The sequence below is a fragment of the Podarcis raffonei genome, chromosome 2, assembly GCF_027172205.1.
Source record: "Podarcis raffonei isolate rPodRaf1 chromosome 2, rPodRaf1.pri, whole genome shotgun sequence".
Taxonomy (NCBI): domain Eukaryota; kingdom Metazoa; phylum Chordata; class Lepidosauria; order Squamata; family Lacertidae; genus Podarcis; species Podarcis raffonei.
The window spans coordinates 20,209,994-20,227,842 of NC_070603.1; the positions used below are offsets into that span (position 1 = coordinate 20,209,994).

General features: G+C 45.7%; 1 protein-coding gene across 2 annotated transcripts; it reads left to right on the forward strand.

Annotated features, from left to right (window-relative positions):
* Positions 1–1,226: 1,226 nt before the first annotated feature.
* On the forward strand, positions 1,227–11,180 carry LOC128407148 (meteorin-like protein). Of its 2 annotated transcripts, none has more exons than XM_053375171.1 (4): positions 1,227–2,224; positions 5,095–5,504; positions 6,750–6,809; positions 7,577–8,765. In XM_053375171.1, the coding sequence occupies exons 1-4, from the start codon at positions 1,638–1,640 to the stop codon at positions 7,654–7,656; spliced, it is 1,137 nt and encodes a 378-aa protein (XP_053231146.1). In that variant the 5' UTR covers positions 1,227–1,637; the 3' UTR covers positions 7,657–8,765. The 2 variants fall into 2 exon arrangements, with proteins under 2 accessions (XP_053231146.1, XP_053231145.1); XM_053375170.1 differs by lacking the exon at positions 7,577–8,765 and adding an exon at positions 10,081–11,180 and having other exon boundaries at positions 1,512–2,224.
* The last annotated feature ends 6,669 nt before the right edge of the window (positions 11,181–17,849 follow it).

A 17,849-nucleotide genomic window follows, 5' to 3' on the forward strand; every position in this document is an offset into this window, starting at 1 on the left:
CAAGTAAAACAGAGATTGTTTTCCTCTCTTGCACTGTCATTACTTTTGAGCCTTTCTCAACCGTTACTGTACTCCAAAACCCAATGGAGAGGCTGTTTAAAATCGAAGGTGCATTCTTGTGAGTTTATTGCAGGATGGGGGGAATGGATAACATACAAACAAAAACCGAAGCCTCATGCAGCTGTGAAGAAAACCTCAGGTCCACGTTGCGCACTTAGCAAAAGCGTACAAACAGCAGGTGAAGTATTAAGAGCCAGCGTGGTGTAGTGGTTAAGAGCAGTGGACTCGTTATCTGGGGAACCGGGTTCGCTTCCCCGCTCCTCCACATGCAGCTGCTGGGTGACCTTGGGCCCGTCACACTTCTCTGAAGTCTCTCAGCCCCACTCACCTCACAGAGTGTTGTTGTGGGGGAAGAATGGAAAGAAGAATGTTAGCCGCTTTGAGACTCCTTCGGGTAGTGATAAAGCGGGAGATCAAATCCAAACTCCTCTTCTAAGTGCATCAACACACACCTGCAACTGGCATACCAGATTATAACAATCATCTGGACAACTGCAATATTTATAGCATTTCTACAAGGGTGCTTGCTGAAGAAGGCTTAGAGTTTAGAGTGGCACAAAAAATTATAAAGTGGGAGCTGACCCTTTTAAGCCATTTTTTGGATCATGGAATTGTAGAGTTGGAAGGGACACCAAGGGTCATCTAGTCCAACCCCCTGCAATGCAGGAATATCAGCTAAAGCATCCATGACAGCTGGCCATCCAACCTCTGCTTAAAAACCTCCAAGGAAGGAGAGTCCACCACTTCTCGCAGGAGTCTGTTCCACTGTTGAGCAGCTCTTACTGTCAGAAATGTTTTTCCTGCTGTTTAGCTGGAATCTCCTTTCTTGTAACTTGAAGCCATTGGTTCGAGTCCTACTCATATTAAGTAGTTTACACCTGCTGCCTTTTGCTTATGTGGCCTGTACAGTGGTACCTCAGGTTAAGAACTTAATTCGTTCTGGAGGTCTGTTCTTAACCTGAAGCACCACTTTAGCTAATGGGGCCTCCCGCTGCCACTGCGCCACTGCTGCACAATTTCTGTTCTCATACTGAAGCAAAGTTCTTAACCTGAGGTAACAGTTCTGGGTTAGCGGAGTCTGTAACCTGAAGTGTATGTAACCCGAGGTACCACTGTATTGTGTGTTTTTTTAAAAAATAATGTTTGTATTGGATTTTTCAAAAAGTATAAACATGTAACAAAAAACAATTCCAAATACAAATATTGAGATTACTCTGAATTTCCTGACTCCACCCCCCCATCCTTTCCATGGATGATAATGATAATATTTACAACTGCATATCCAAATTCTTGTCCTTCTAAATTATCCATAGTCTCCGTTACTTTACAAGTGTGGTTTTCATAAAGTTCTTGTCTTCTTGATTTCTGAGCTTCCCAGTTAATTTTGCCATGTCGACATCATCTCTTATGCGGTCTGTATTGACCCCTTGTCGGTCCTAGCGTTAGTGGTGAAGGCTGCAGGAGAGAGATGTAATAATGAGATGGAAATAGTAATATAATATTAATAACGATAATAAGTTGCTGTTATTCTTTCCTGCACCACCTTCCCAACCCACAGCCCATACATGAACAACTAAATGCACGCGCGCACACTAACTGGGCATTCAATAATGGCGAGGACGCTCCTTGCTCCCTTATGTATGTATAATTTGGTTTGGTGGGGGGGGCGCCTCTTTGCAACAAAGCGCAGCCCCTGTGTTTGGCGATGCTGGGGGGAGAAGTGGGAGTTCTGGAAAACCAGGGACATCTGTCAACTCAACCGCAGATTAGACCTCGTTGAAATACAGGCATGGGACGCGGGTAGGGAGGGTCGCAGGCTCCCCCGTTTCATTCGCTTCGTCCTGTTGCGCACAGCGCGCGCCTCTGTCTCTCTCCAGTCTCCATCCAGCGCTCTCCAACGAGGCCGCTTTCCTTCTCCCTCCCGCGTAGAGAGAAGGGAAAACGAAGCACCCTTTCCCCCTCTCCTTCCCTTCTCGACGGAGGGACTGGCTTCGCGCTGGCCCGGCCCCCAGCTGCCCCCAAGCCGCCGCTTGATGTCCCCGGAGCGGGAGGCGCGGAGCAAGCGCGCAGGGACGCCGCCTCTGCGGATGCGGATGCTGTTCCCGCTGCTGCTCCGCGTGTGGCTGCAGCCGTGCGCCGCCGACTACTGCAGCTGGAAGGGCAGGTAAGCCGCGGGCGGAGAGAGCGAGGCAAAGCGACGCGGAACTTACGCGCCAGAGGAAAATGGATATTATTCTTATTATTATTATTAATTCAATTTCTATATCCGAAGATCCCGGGGCAGTGCACAACATCCGCCCGAGGAAATGGATATTATTATTATTATTATTACTATTAATTCAGTTTCTATAGCCGAAGATCCCAGGGCAGCGCACAACATCCGCCCGAGGAAATGGATATTATTATTATTACTAATTCAATTTCTATATTCAAAGATCCCAGGGCAGTGCACAACATCCACCGAGGAACTGATTATTATTATTATTATTATTATTATTAATTCAATTTCTATATCCGAAGATCCCAGGGCAGTGCACAACATCCGCCGAGGAAATGGATATTATTATTATTATTATTATTATTATTATTATTATTATTATTTCATTTTCTATATCCAAAGATTCCAGGGGAGTGCACAACATTAACAGCATAATTCGCATAGCATAATAGCGTAATTTTAAATACCTGGCAGATTTAAGCACATTGTCCTGGCAAACAATCTGATAGGTTTAAGTCCCATTGAGTTCAAGGGAAGCAATTTCAACTTCGCTCTCCCACTGAACTCAAAGGGATTTTAAGGCTGGGGCAATGTACACTCCTCCAACTGCATAAAATATTGTTCTCCTGAATGCAATGAGGCTTATTTCTGAATGTATAGAATCACGCTACACAAGGCTCCCCACCACCTCCCCATCAAGCTCTAATTTTCTGCAGTTCTTAAATATGGACTGCTTCTTCTGAAATGATCCCTGTATAATTACATTTTTACTTATTTAAAAAAGCTAAAACTTGTTTGTCTCGACAACGTACAGAATGCGTCAATTGGCTACCTAAAAGCAGCCATGTTCTGCTCTGTAATCTGAAGCATATAGGTGCTGAAAGCTGAACTGACATCCATAAATCACATTGTTAGATTTGATATTTGAGTAGAAAATTTACCCTTTAGCCTCTGGCCTGCTCTGGCTCAAAGACTGACTTCCTAAATATCTGTCCCAAAATTGCTATTGGTGAATCTGACTCCAGTCCAGAGATAAATTCATATGAGCTGAAACATACACACCACTCAGAAGGCCAAAATGGTTAGTTTTATATGTATAAATTTTTGTGTGTGGGTTTTTTTATATTAAGAATAACATGAAACAACACATAAAAACAACAAAATAATGTGTGTTGGTAACTAGGTGCAAAGCAAAATGCAGGTTCTGCGTATAAGGCAGAAAATAGTAGCAGCATACAATCAGAACCTTAGAATGGTAGGCTTGGAAGGGATCCTGATAACAATCTCTTCCAACCCACTGAAATGCAGGAATATGCAGCTATCCCACATGCGAATTGAACCTGTGACCTTGGTGTTATCAGCACCATGCTCTAACCAACAGAGCTACCCAGAGTTAAGTTAATAACCAAGCCAAAAATATGTATGAGTTACAGGGAGGGGGGATGAGGTTCCTTTAGGTAATAGTTGGATGCGGGTGGCGCTGTGGGTTAAACCACAGAGCCTAGGACTTGCCGATCGGAAAGTCGGCTGTACGAATCCCCGCGACGAGGTGAGCTCCCATTGCTCGGTTCCTGCTCCTGCCAACCTAGCAGTTTGAAAGCACGTCAAAGTGCAAGTAGATAAATAGGTACCACTCCAGCGGGAAGGTAAACGGAATTTCTGTGTGCTGCTCTGGTTCGCCAGAAGCGGCTTAGTCATGCTGGCCACATGACCCGGAAGCTGTCTGTGGCCAAACGCTGGCTCCCTTGGCCTGAAAGCGAGATGAGCGCCGCAACCCCATTGTCGCCCTTGACTGGACTTAATCGTCCAGGGGTCCTTTACCTTTACCTTTAGGTAACAGTTGATAACAGAAATAAATCTGAAGCAAAATCAGCATCAAAGGGATCCTTTTGTTGTTGTTGTTGCTCCACGCATCATTCTAAAGCGTTGTGTAAGTTTATCAGTCGGAGCAAAGTACCATGCCCATCTCAACAGTGTGGTTAGCTTTGATGAAGGCTCTCTTCTCCTCAAAGGGTGGTTTCCTCTGCCAGTGTTGAGGAAATTCATTCAGTGCCACACTTGAGAAATCCGGCCCGATGCCCCAATCTTGAGAGGGATGGTTTATTGGCTAGTTTTGGGTTTTATTTTGTGTTTTTATATTGTGAACCGCACTGAGACCTGCAGGTATAGGGGTGGTGTACAAATAATAATAATAATAATAATAATAATAATAATAATAATAATAATAATAATTTTATTTGTATACCAAATAACAACAACAACAACAGTAATATGGGACGCGGGTGGCGCTGTGGGTTAAAACACAGAGCCTAGGACTTGCCGATCGGAAGGTCGGCGGTTCGAATCCCCGCGACGGCGTGAGCTCCCATTGCTCGGTCCCTGCTCCTGCCAACCTAGCAGTTCGAAAGCACGTCAAAGTGCAAGGAGATAAATAGGTACCGCTCTGGCGGGAAGGTAAACGGCGTTTCCGTGTGCTGCTCTGGTTCGCCAGAAGCGGCTTAGTCATGCCGGCCACATGACCCGGAAGCTGTACGCCGGCTCCCTTGGCCAATAAAGCGAGATGAGCGCCGCAACCCCAGAGTCGGCCACGACTGGACCTAATGGTCAGGGGTCCCTTTACCTTTACCTTTTAATAATAGTAATAATAATAATTCCATCCGGACAAAAACACTCATAGAGGAGGCGAAGCAGAGCTGGTAAGGGGTGTGTCCTATGGCAAGGGGTTTGGTTATGGAAGGAGGTGTGGCCTGGATAGAGTCCCAAGGGCCAGATAGAGAGATTTGGTTGTCATAGTTGTCCATCCCTCTGTTTTCCAGCGGCTTGAGCTGGGAGCCCCGCTCCCGTGCAGTGGAGCAGGTCCACCTGCGCTGTACCGAGGGCTTCCTGGAATGGATGTACCCGACCCGAGCCCTCCGCGTCATCTTGGAGCCCAACCTGTCCAGCGCTCAGCACACCGCCGTCTGCATCAAGCCGTCCAACACTTTCCAAGGTGCCAACATCTACGTGGAGAGGGACGGGCAGCTCCACCTGTTGCTGAGTGACGCTGAGGAGCCCCGCCTGCACCAAGTCTCCTGCTTCAGCACCCGCACACCCCAGAGGGTGGCGCTTTTCCTGCAGGCCAGTCCTCAGAGGGACATCAGCCGCAGGACAGCCAGCTTCCAGTACGAGTTGCTGAGCAACAAGACTGTCACAGGCCCAGACTTCCGGAAAATGGCGCTCGTGGAAGGTAAACGATTACGTGTGGGTCTCATTTCCCCCAGTTTGGTGTTCGAACCTCATGTGGGGACAGGGATCTTCAAGTTCACATGAAATAACCCCATCCCACCCCAAAAGCTGCTCATAAAACAATTAGATCAATAAAATATCAAACATATATATATATATAAGAAAAAGCAAGCTATTCACATCAGCAGCTGCAACCAGGTCAAAAGATAAAATGAAAGCAAAGCCAGCCAATCAATCAGCTATACCAGAAGCCCTGAAGAGCAAAATAAAACTTTTACCCATTTTTCTGCTATTATTATTATTATTTATTAATTAGTATATATTTATACCTTGCCTTTTCCCCTAAAGGCAGCTTACAGATAAAAACATAGGGAAATATAGGGAAAACAAACATTAAAAAATAGGTAAACATTGGTAATATTAAAGCTCTGTACCTTGGTTTTTGAACAGCTTAGTTCTCGAATGTTTTGGCTCCCGAATGGACTGTTCTGAAGTGACTGTTTCTGTTTGTGAACTATTTTTGGAAACCGAACACCTGATGGGGCTTTTGCAGCTTCTGAACATTTTGGAAGCCAAACAGACTTCCGAAATGGATTCCATTTGAATTCCAAGGTACAACTGTACATATATATAATCTGTTTAAAACATACAAATAATTACAATCCACCAAGAATCTTGCATCCCCACCGGTTAAACTATAAAATAATTCAAATAATATAAGAAGAAACATGTTGAATGCTATGAGCACGCATTCCTAGTGAACCGTCCAAGATATCTAATACCAGAGAGTGCTTGTCTTAAAAAGACCTCGCGCCTCATTTATTTGTCAAATGTCCCTGTTTTCACTGGAGAAATATTGGAGGGTAAGAAGCTGACCTCTACAGGCCTGAGCAATCGACAGAAATTATGTACTGCTTTGGAAACAGATGCTCCTGAGCGGATTATCACAAGACCCCTCAAGGTCAGAGGTGAGGAACCTGTGACTCTTCAGATGTTGTTGGGCTGCAGGCAGCAGGGCCAAGAGCTGGGGTGAACGGAGCTCTGGTCCATCAACGTCTGCAGGACCCCAGATTCCACTCCCCCACCCCATGTTACAGAAAATCATACAAATGCTCTCAGATGCTCAGAATGAAGGCAAAACCTGATCCAGATGCCAATGAGGTCGTTGTACCAGGCTCACCGTTTGGGACTCGTTTAAGAGCCCTCTAGCAACCCTCCTTATCGACTTTGTGTTTTCCTTCCCCAGCTATGTGCCGCCCCTGTGACAACATGGAACTTCTCATGGCTATTTGCAGCAGTGATTTTGGTAAGTGAGCTTGGCAGGAGAACATTGTTTTTTGGAGAGGTGCAAATGGTGCAGTCCTGTGCGTATTTAGAGTCAGAAGTAAAATTGCTGTTAAGTTCGAGCATAGCCTAGTGCCTCTGAGCACTGAGTATCCTCACTGGTGAGGAACTGCCTAGCAACAGCATCTCAGTCTTGTCTGAATTGAACCTCAGGTTCCTGACCCTCACCCAGTCCATTATTGCAACCAACTAATAATGACTTCTTGGGGGAACACTGCTTAGCTCCATGGGTTCTCTAGTATGGGGTCCCATGAGGGTTGGTCCATGTTCTTTAACATCTGTATGAAACTGCTGAGCAGGATCATAGAGTGTTTTGGAGTGTGTGGTCACCCACAAGTAGGAAGGGAATGGAATGACTGCAATGCAGTCTCCTCAATCCCAAACACAAAGTTGCTCCAGAAGGATATCATGGTCTATGGTATTGAAATATTGAAAGTGTTGAGAAATCGAGGAAGATCAACAGAGTCACACTCCCCTAGTCTCTCTCTCTCTCTCTGTTCTCAAACGGTTCCATTTTTGAATATTTCGGTTCCTGGAAGCCAAAAACCTGGAAGTAAATGCTCTGTTTTTTCTTGGAACGCGAATGTCTGACGCTGCTTCTGTTTGAGCTCAACCAACCGGAAGCCGCGCCTCGGTTGTCAAACGTTTCAGAAGTCGAACGGTCTTCCAGAATGGATTACTGTACGTTCGACAACTGAGGTTTGACTGTTGAAAATTTGTCTCCTGCAGGACTAACTGGTTCTGGCAGAATCTGGTATGAACCACTGAGTAGAGCCCTACAATGGTTCCACACTGCTAATGGTCTTTAAGGTTCACATCACTGAAACGTCAAGCAATGATTTTCATGAACAAATGGGTCGTCACAGATAGAACTTCCGTGCCAACTCCATTCATGCCTAGTGGTGGCCATTCTGTCTTCTGTAACCACTTTCCTGGGAGTAAGATCCAGTGAACTTATATTGCACTGCAAGTCGTGTGAAGTGGCTCATTGTGTAAAGGTCTCCTCAAAGCCAATTCACATCACTATTTGGGGAGGGCTGGGGGGTGGGCATCTTTTCGAGCCATGGCGACTTTTATCTTTGTCGCTATCCCAGACCGATTGTGAACTTCAGAATGATCCGTCACATACATCTGGCTCCACTGAATTCGTGGTGACGTTCTACATTGAAATCTGGGTCCTCAGGATAGCATTTAGACGGCCACTGCCTTGAGTGCGCCCTGAATTCTGCCTGACAAAACACCCCTCCTCATTAAATATCTATATTTTTTAAGGCCTGTGGGTGAATAAATCGTCCCTAATTTGGTCACAAGCCCATTTCCACACCTATAGCTCTCAGACAACAATTTCTACTTGTGATCGAAAATAAGGCACCCCAAACCAACTAATCAATTATGGAATTTGTCTGCAAAAGAAGGCAGCGCTTGAAATCTTCCCCCTTTGAGGATAATTATCTCACTCGTCATGGGCACAAAGAACTTACTTAGGAAGATTTCGGGAACTTCCTTAGTTAATCCAATTTCCTGGAGCCACTAGCCTTTTAGCATAACAGATGTCCCCCTGTTCTGTTCCCCTTCTCTCCCCCCGCCCGCACTCAGCTTCAGTCAAGTCTATTGACAAACTATAATGCTCTTGTTCCTCCTGTTCCAAGTTGCTCCTGAGGTCTGAAGGCCTCCGCTCTTATGAACCATATAGCTAAGTGTGCTTTGGGGGTCAATTGCACTTTCACGACCAGTTATTTGATCTAATCCACCCCCCCCACACACACACAAACCTGGGGGTGGCAACTGCTAAACTCAGGACAGGGAAGTGAAGCCATAAATAGAGTCAGTTCAAAGGGCTCTTTCGTCTGCTCTGTGGATGCTTTAAGTCTAAATGCCCCCCACCATGTGGCCTTCAGCACAACATCTGTCCGTCGTGTGTGTGTTTGTGTGTGTGTGTTGCAGGCCCAGCAAGGAGGAACTTCCTCACTTGAGACCCCGGTAACCAGTGCTGGATTTACGCAAAAGCAAAACAAGCTATAGCTTAGGGTCACCCTCTCTTGGGGATCCCAAAAAATTTAAAGCGGGGGGGGGGACTGGATGTACATTTTCAAAATATAAGATAAAAAAACAAATAAAATAAAACCTACATACAGCAACAGTGTTTTGTGTTGTTTAGGCTCCTATGATGTAAGTAATGGGCCCCGCCTGCTAGCCTACTCCCTAAAATATCACTGGTTTGCTCATTTCTATATATAGGGTACCTAAATTCTGCATGGACTGGTTGCATGGCAACATGTGCAAATGGCTTTAGATATCTATTAGGTCCATAAATTACCATATAGCGTATATTCAACACAAAAAACAGTGACAATTTGTTGTTGACAAAGGACAGCTGGACATGTAAAGGGCCCCATTACTTTCAGTAGCTTAGGGCCTCATCAAACCTAAATCCCTGCAGGTAACTTAATCAACTGAAAAACAGTGGGGCTCATTGCTTTAGCCGAGCAAGAGAAGGAGGGAAATGATCTACTGGCTTGAGCAGAGTAGAAGACGTCGGGCACATCCGCACATGACATTTAAAGCACCGTGATACCACTTCAAAAATGTCACCGTTTCCCCCAAAGAATCATGGGAAGTGTAGCTTACCAAGGATGCTGAAAAGCATCAGGAGACCCCTATTGCCCTCACAGAACTACAATTCCCAGAGTTTCCTGGAAAGAGGGACTGACTGTTAAGCCACCCTAAGGACGGTAGCTCTGTGAGGGGAAAGGGGGTCCACTGAAAACTCTCAGTAACCTTAACAAACTACACACCCCATAGTTATTTGGGGGGAGCCAAACCATTACTGTATAAAGTAAAAGGTAAAAAAAGATAAAGGACCCCTGGATGGTTAAGTGATTTCAGCTGATGGGCATGGTTTGGGGAAAATGGAATCGTGGGCCAAATTAGACCCACTGGTGGGCCAAGTTTGACCCACAGGCTCAGATGGAATCTTCCCCCCTGGAGTTACACCTGTCTTCACATTGTTGGTTTTCAGGTGTCAACTAAGAAACAGTTTTCTTTGCCCAGGCTTGATAATGCAATAGTTAATCCTTAGCAGCATTACATGAGTCAGCGTTTCGACGATTTGTTGTTTTAAAATGCTCTCACCTGTTTTTAAAATTATGTTTGTTTCGGATTGCCCTGTGCCCATTTGGAGGAAGGGTGATTCATAGTTCCCTTATAAATAAACACGCAAAATTTACACCTAGTGGTGAGAGGGTCGATCCACAACGTCACCCACGATGCGGAGAACCACATGTCCCAGGTGGAAGTCGGTGCGCGGCGGGTCTACAGGCAGAAAAACCAGATCTTTCAGCAAGATAAAGTGAGCGGCGAATGGCGAGGACCCGTCAAGACCTTGCTGCAGTGTAAGGTGAAGAAAGGAACCGGCGATTTCCTCTTCACTGGCAATGAGCACTTTGGGGAAGCTTGGCTGGGCTGTGCCCCGCGATTTAAAGACTTTGGTGCCGTCTATCAAAAAGCTATTGAGAGGGGGGCAAATCCCTGCGAGTTTCCATTTGACTAAGGAGTCGCCATGCCTGTCGTGATGATCCAAAGGACCATTTTCAGGACAGCTTTGCGTATAAGGGAGAAGCACGGCACTCGTGTTGTTTGGCAGAGGTGGAGCGTCAAAAGAGAAGTGTGCGTTTTCTTTAAGGGAAAGGGAGCCGGAGAATAGCGACAGGTTAGCTAACAAGTCTCTTCTCTGCAATGGACTTGTCGTGCAGTCGTGGGCAAGTTAAGTCAACCCAGTTTCTGATTGGTAAAAGGGGGAAGTTGTAGTGGCCTACCTCACAGGGTTGTTGTGAGGGAAAACAATAAAGAATATAAAGCACTTTGCTAATAAAAAAAAGAACAGAGGAAGGATGAGTCGGAATTGTGTTGTCTCCAATATCAGATGTGTTCTGAACTCCACTGTGGCGATCACACAGGGTCCTCGGATGTTTAACGGTCTATTGATCCCTGTGCCACTACTGTGATCACTTCCCCGCTGCCACCAACCAGTTACTCTCTGGTAAAACACTGAGTCCAGTCAGTTGTTAAAAGTGAACCAAAAAAAAAGAGTTTATTTTACAAACATTAACAAGTTTATGGTTTCTCAGACAAAATTCCTGTCAGTATCTTAACTTTAGTTTCTTTACCAGCCTATACCTTCCTAATACCTTCTGACTGATTATCTCAACTGTTTGACTGGCTCCTCTTAGCAAATTCTCTCACTCTCTCACACCAGACTAGCCCAACCCACAGACTTATCTTCTCTGTCTCTTCTAACTCCAGACTGTCTTCTCAACCACCCTAACTCTAACTCCCCCCCAAAACCCTCTGTGCTTAAACCTTATACACAGTTAACTCTGCCCATTGGGTTCCCATTGGTTTGTTGTTGTTGTTTAGTCATTTAGTCGTGTCCGACTCTTCATGACCCCATGGACCAGAGCACGCCAGGCACTCCTGTCTTCCACTGCCTCCCGCAGTTTGGTCAAACTCATGCTGGTAGCTTCAAGAACACTGTCCAACCATCTCGTCCTCTGTCGTCCCCTTCTCCTTGGGCCCTCCACCTTTCCCAACATCAGGGTCTTTTCCAGGGAGTCTTCTCTTCTCATGAGGTGGCCAAAGTATTGGAGCCTCAGCTTCAGGATCTGTCCTTCCAGTGAGCACTCAGGGCTGATTTCCTTAGGAATGGATAGGTTTGATCTTCTTGCAGTCCATGGGACTCTCAAGAGTCTCCTCCAGCACCATAATTCAATGGTTACAATTCTATTGGTTACAATGAATTAACCCTTTCCTTATGAATCCAGTATGATGTCACACACCTAGGAGGGCAAACGTCACATCCACTAACCAGCTACAGAGGCTTTGTTTAGCCTGGCAGAGTAGCCGACTTGGCACACCGCCATGGGGACTGAGACAAGGAGATGTTGGTACTATCTGAGAAAAGTTCCGTGTTCTGCTGCCACACCTGTGTCCAGTGTGGTGCAAGGAACCTCAGAGATGGAGTCCATGCTCCAGAATGGTCTTGGGATTGTCTACACCCCATCAGGCATTCTCTTCAGAGGTTTTTGGCCAGACTGGAATGGTTCTGTGATCCATAGCAATGACCCTTGCCTGGCTTGCTGGCGAGATCAAGGTGGGTTTTCAGGAGCTCAGCCTACACTCGAGTAGGACCCTGGCAGAGACACATGCCCGAGTGCCATGTTCTCTCCCTCCTGGTCTTTCGTTTGGGAGCTTCAAAAGCTTTCTTCTACCCAAACATCACAGCGACCGATGCCAACCGACAACGGCACACTTAGGGATCCGCAGAGTTTGTGCATCATGCGTGACAGACCTCAGCAACTCTGCATTTTGGCTAATCGACTTTATTTACATATAAACACACACGGAGCACTGCAACATGGCTCCCTCTCTCTCTAGCATCAGACAGCAAGGAGAAAAAGAACAAAGGACAATAGTCCCACTTCACGGAACACAGTAACACAAACATCCTGTCTCTGTCACTTCCCACTCTGTGGAGTCAAAACATACACCGTCATGTGAAAAATAAAAATCCCATGACTGCAATCATAGAGCAGGAATTCTAACAGGTTTACAGGTTATCAAAGGTGCAGGAGTCGCTCATATCTGCTGCCTGCACAGGCCTGCTCTTTTTGACAGAGGCTGCGCCTCTTTTAGTCCAGGCAGTGGTTGCAGGCTGCAAAGGTACTCACTCTCCCCCCCCCCCTCGACACACTATCATGAAGTCCAAGCGAGAGAAAACTCTTTAATGAGCTTTTGAGTGACTGGGACCACCCCTATAAACGGCAGGCTGTGTGAATAGAAATCCGTGCAGCTTATTCTGCTCTGCTCCTGTGAAAGGAGTCTCACTTAAGCTGCGCTGAAACGAGACCCTTCCATTTAAAGCTACTCTTTTGTTAGAAAAAATAAAAAGTACAGCAGTCAGCATATTGTAAAACACCATTTGACATTTTCCTTCTGAAGAGATGCAGTCATTTCTTAATTTCGCTGAACCCACTGTCGCTATTTAAAAGTAGATCTGTCCAGCCCAACATCTAACTCATGCAAGTTGATTTTCATCTCCATCCTATTTATTTCCTTATTTCATCTGTAGCCACCAGAGCCAACTCCTAGGGATCAAGGCCTCTTTGTGTCTGCCCCCCCATGAAATATTTGAAGGGGCCAGGCCACCCCCACATCCAAAGTTGATGGGCATTGCAATTCAAACGATGTGTGTGTGCCACATCATGTGATCAATTTTATGCAGGTGGGGCTTACTGGCCCCCCAATGTTTTATTCAGGTTGGCACCCCTGTTTGTAGCCCGCCTTTTCTCCAAGCTCAAGGTGCTGTATTTGGTTCTCCCCCTCCTTATTTAATGCCCACATCAACACTGTGAGATAAGTTGGACTAAGATGCAGTAGCTGGCCCAAAGTCACAAAGTTTAGGGAAGTTTTTAATGGGTGATGTTTTATTCTGTTTTTAATCTGTTGGCAGCCTCCCAGAGTGGCTGGAGAAACCCAGCCAGATGGGCGGGGTATAAATTAATTAATTAATTAATTATTATTAGTATTATTATTATTGTTGTTATTATTATTATTATTCATCATCATCATCATCATCACCACCACCACCACCACCCAAGTGTGGATTTGAACTCTGGTCTCCCAAGTCCTAGTCTGACATTAGCCCCTAGACCACACTGGCTTTCTATGCTATTGCGATAGCGGCAAAATACATTCCAAGGTATGAACTCCAGGTTATACTTGGCCGTTACAGCTATCTTTTACACATATGCACTATGCATGCTCTTGCTAGCTAAAAGTTATTATTATTATTATTTATTGAGTACTACCCAATCCCCGGAGGTCTCAGGGCAGTTCACAGAAAAGATCGCAACATATATAATCAGAATAAAAACAGCAACCCAATAAAGAAAAAACCCAGAAAAGAGCCACATTTTAAAAGGGTATAGGATGTCAATCAGGTCAGCCAAAGGCCTGGTTAAAATGGAATGTTTTTGCCAGGCGCCTAAAGGTGTATAATGAAGGCGCCAGGCGAACTTCCCTGGGGAGAGCATTCCACAGACGGGGAGCCACTGCAGAGAAGGCCCCGTTCTTGTGTTGCCACCCTCCAATCAACTTGAGGAGGCGGCACACAAAGAAGGGCCTCAGAAGGTGATCTTAGGGTCTGGGTAGGTTCATATGGAAAGAGGTGGTCCTTCAGGTATTGTGGTCCTGAGCTGCTTAAGGCTTCATAGGTCAAAACCAGCACTTTGAATTGGGCCCAGAAACTAATTGGTCACCAGTGCAGTTGGACCAGGATCAGTGTAATATGCTCAAACCGTCTTGCTCCAGTGAGCAACCTGACCGCTAAATTCAAAAAGATATAACATCAGCTTAATGCTGCTGTGCATTAAGCAAATGGGGTATGTGAAAACACAACCTTGCACTGTGATGAAGAATGTACCCACCCCCAATATTTATTGGAGTACAACTTACATCATTCCTGACCTAACATCTGGCAAGTCACAGGTTTCCCAACTCTGACCAAACATGCAAGATGTGGGACTTACAAGTGCTAGATCCAACCAATGACGTTTTGCCCAAATTGGTGTTTTTTTGGGTGTGTTTTTTTAAAGGCCAGTGGGGTGCTTTATCCATTTTCAGCATGGGCCAACTGTGTTGTTTTTTAACTTGAAAGGCTAAAAATAACATCCCGAGTGCTGCTTATAGCTGAGCGCCGTACGCTGGCATAGAATTGAGCTATAGATAAATAAAAGAATCAGAAAATACACAATGCACCTCGCATATCAAAGTAAAGACTCAAGAAAGTGGCTGACTGCAACATCAGTGGCTATTCATGGCATCCTGAAAGGATGCAGGTGACGCTGTGGTCTAAATCACTGAGCCTCTTGGGCTTGCTGATCAGAAGGTCAGTGGTTCGAATCCCAGAAACGGGGTGAGCTCCTGTTGCTCGGTCCCAGCTCCTGCCAACCTAGCAGTTCGAAAGCACAGTGCCAGTAGATAAATACATACCGCTGCAGCGGAAGGTAAGCAGTGTTTCTCTGTGCTCTGGTTTCTGTCACGGTGTCCCGTTGGGCCAGAAGCAGTTTAGTTATGCTGGCCACATGACCCAGAAAGCTGTCTGTGGGCAAACACCGGTTCCCTGGGCCTGAAAAGTGAGCTGAGCGCCACAACCCCATAGTCACCTTTGGACTTAACCATCCGGGGGTCCTTTACCTTTTTTTCACCATGGCATCCCTAAATGCTTCATACAAGAGTCTACATAACTACAGGACTGCCTCTCCTGGTATGCCCCATGGAGCACCTTAAGGTCCACAAATGGCAACACGTTGGAGGTCCCAAGTCGTAAGGAGGTTAGATTGGTCTCAACTAGGGCCAGGGCCTTTTCAGTACTGGCCCCGACTTGGTAGAACGCTCTGTCACAAGAGACTAGGGCCCTGCAGGACTTGACAACTTTCTGCAGGGCCTGCAAGATGCAGCTGTTCCACCTGGCCTTTGGTTTGGACTCAGTCTGACCCTTATGTTTCCCTCCCCTTATGGTTTTGAACTATGGGCTACTATTAAAATGAGGCTGCTTTTCAAATTGTATTTTAACCCATATTTTAAATTGTTTTTTCCCCTTCCCCTATTAAGTTTTTATTGTGATTTTAGCAGTGTTAGCCGCCCTGAGCCCGGCTCTGGCGGGGGAGGGCAGGGTATAAATAAAAAAATATTATTATTATTATTATTATTATTATTATTATTATTATTATTATTACTCTTCCCACCCCTTGTGTGGAGGCTAGATGAGCGCCACATCTCATCTGCATAAAATAAAGTAGTGGTCGCCCCTCCTTGCTGTATGCATGAAATGGAGTCCCATGTTTACCACACAGTGGTAAAATCGACATCGCCATCTACCACTGACGGACCCACGAGGATACCAAGAGAGAAAGACAAGCAATGGTGACCCTGAGTGCTTAGCTCCAGCCCAGATTGTCCTCCTTCCCACAATCTCGTCTCCCACGACCTGCCCTGTGTGCAGCATCTTGACACCAAAACAGAAGTTAGTTGTGTTTTTGTGGTCTTGCAATTTATTTTAATTGGTGCTTGTACAGGAGGATCTGTATGCCAGAAGACGGGATATAAATACAGTGGACGCTCGGGTTGCGAACGTGATCCGTGCGGGATGCACGTTTGCAACCTGCAGTGTTCGCAACCCGCGTCTCCGCACGTGCAGGTTGCGATTCAGCGCTCCTGCGCAAAGCACGATTTAGCGCTCCTGCGCATGTATGACCGCCAAAACCCAGAAGTAACCCGCTCCAGTACGTCCGGCTTTTGGCAGTCCGCAACCCAAAAAAACACAACCTGAAGCGGCTGTAACCCAAGGTATGACTGTAATTGCAATATACAAGAAGCCTGTGGGCTGGACTGACTATGAAACCTGAATTCCAACTGGGAGGGATGGAGGTAGGGCCTGGGAAGGGAGTTCAGCCGATGCCCACCCCCCTCAAATTTGCCTGTTGTTGTTGTTGTTTAGTCGTTTAGTCGTGTCCGACTCTCCGTGACGCCATGGACCAGAGCACAACCGGCACTCCTGTCTTCCACTGCCTCCCGCAGTTTGGTCAAACTCATGCTGGTAGCTTTGAGAACCCTGTCCAACCATCTCGTCCTCTGTCGTCCCCTTCTCCTTGTGCCCTCCATCTTTCCCAGCGTCAGGGTCTTTTCCAGGGAGTCTTCTCTTCTCATGAGGTGGCCAAAGTATTGGAGCCCCAGCTTCACGATTTGTCCTTCCAGTGAGCACTCAGGGCTGATTTCCTTAAGAATGGATAGGTTTGATCTTCTTGCAGTCCATGGGAATCTCAAGAGTCGCCTCCAGCATCAATTCTTCGGCGTTCAGCCTTCTTTATGGTCCAGCTTTCACTTCCATACATCACTACTGGGAAAACCATAGCTTTTACTCATATTCTGCTCAAAACTGCCTTTTGCCATGTAAGGAAGACCTACCCACCAACCTCGCTTCCAACGGGTTGAGATCTGAATTCAAAACACATGAATGTGCCACACTATCTCATCTAGTTAAGTAGTTCTCAATAGTCATTGACTTTCCTTGGTGAACTTAAGGATCCACATTAACCACCTGACCGCAGCCTTTGTCAAACATGTTGGGTGCAACAAACCCCAAAGACAACATCTGTTGGTAAAAGACAATGCCAAGCTTTCAGGATTATCAGAGCTCTTCTGCATAGTTTTTGGGGCTGCCAAGTATATATTAACGTTTGTTGATTAATTAAGAGACTACAAGAAATGCTGCTCGTTATTCTGGCAGATTTTTGTGTGTGTAGAGAAATATTTCATGCAACTGCTTAGGGACAGCAAGCATTGCCTTAAAAAGAGGCACACCATCTGTGCAAGAGGAAAATTGACTAGAAACAAAAAGTGCTTCTTCCTTTAGAAAAAGCTTTTTTCCTTTCTTCAAAATTTCCTGAACTGGAGTGAGGTCTTAATAGTTTCCCCTTGTGTATCTGCACACACATGGAATTAAAAATAGCAAACAAACACACAAGGATTCTCTCGTAAATTAAGTGATCTAAGAATTTTAGATCCACACAAAGGAGCCAAAGCAACTGTTGGCGTCTTGGAAATAAACGTATTTGCTTTATTCATTTGACTGAGCAATCTATGGTGGGAAGAACGGAAACTCAGCAGAAATATAAATCAGTTTCATCTGCAATCGCTAGCTCAGCCGTTTTAACCAAACTACGGTGCTAAAAAAAAAACTATGGGCAGAGCCCTGTGATATGCAAAACTAGTGGGAGTTTTACTACCTATTTCAACAGAAGGTAAGGGGGAAAAGAGGTTGGATTTGAGCTATGAGCAACAGAAGTAATTAGATTATAATATCATGGTTGTGATTTAATAGACAGAAGATAGGGTGCAGCAAAAGGGGAGAAACAACATGGAAAACAGGGAAGGAAGTTGACAA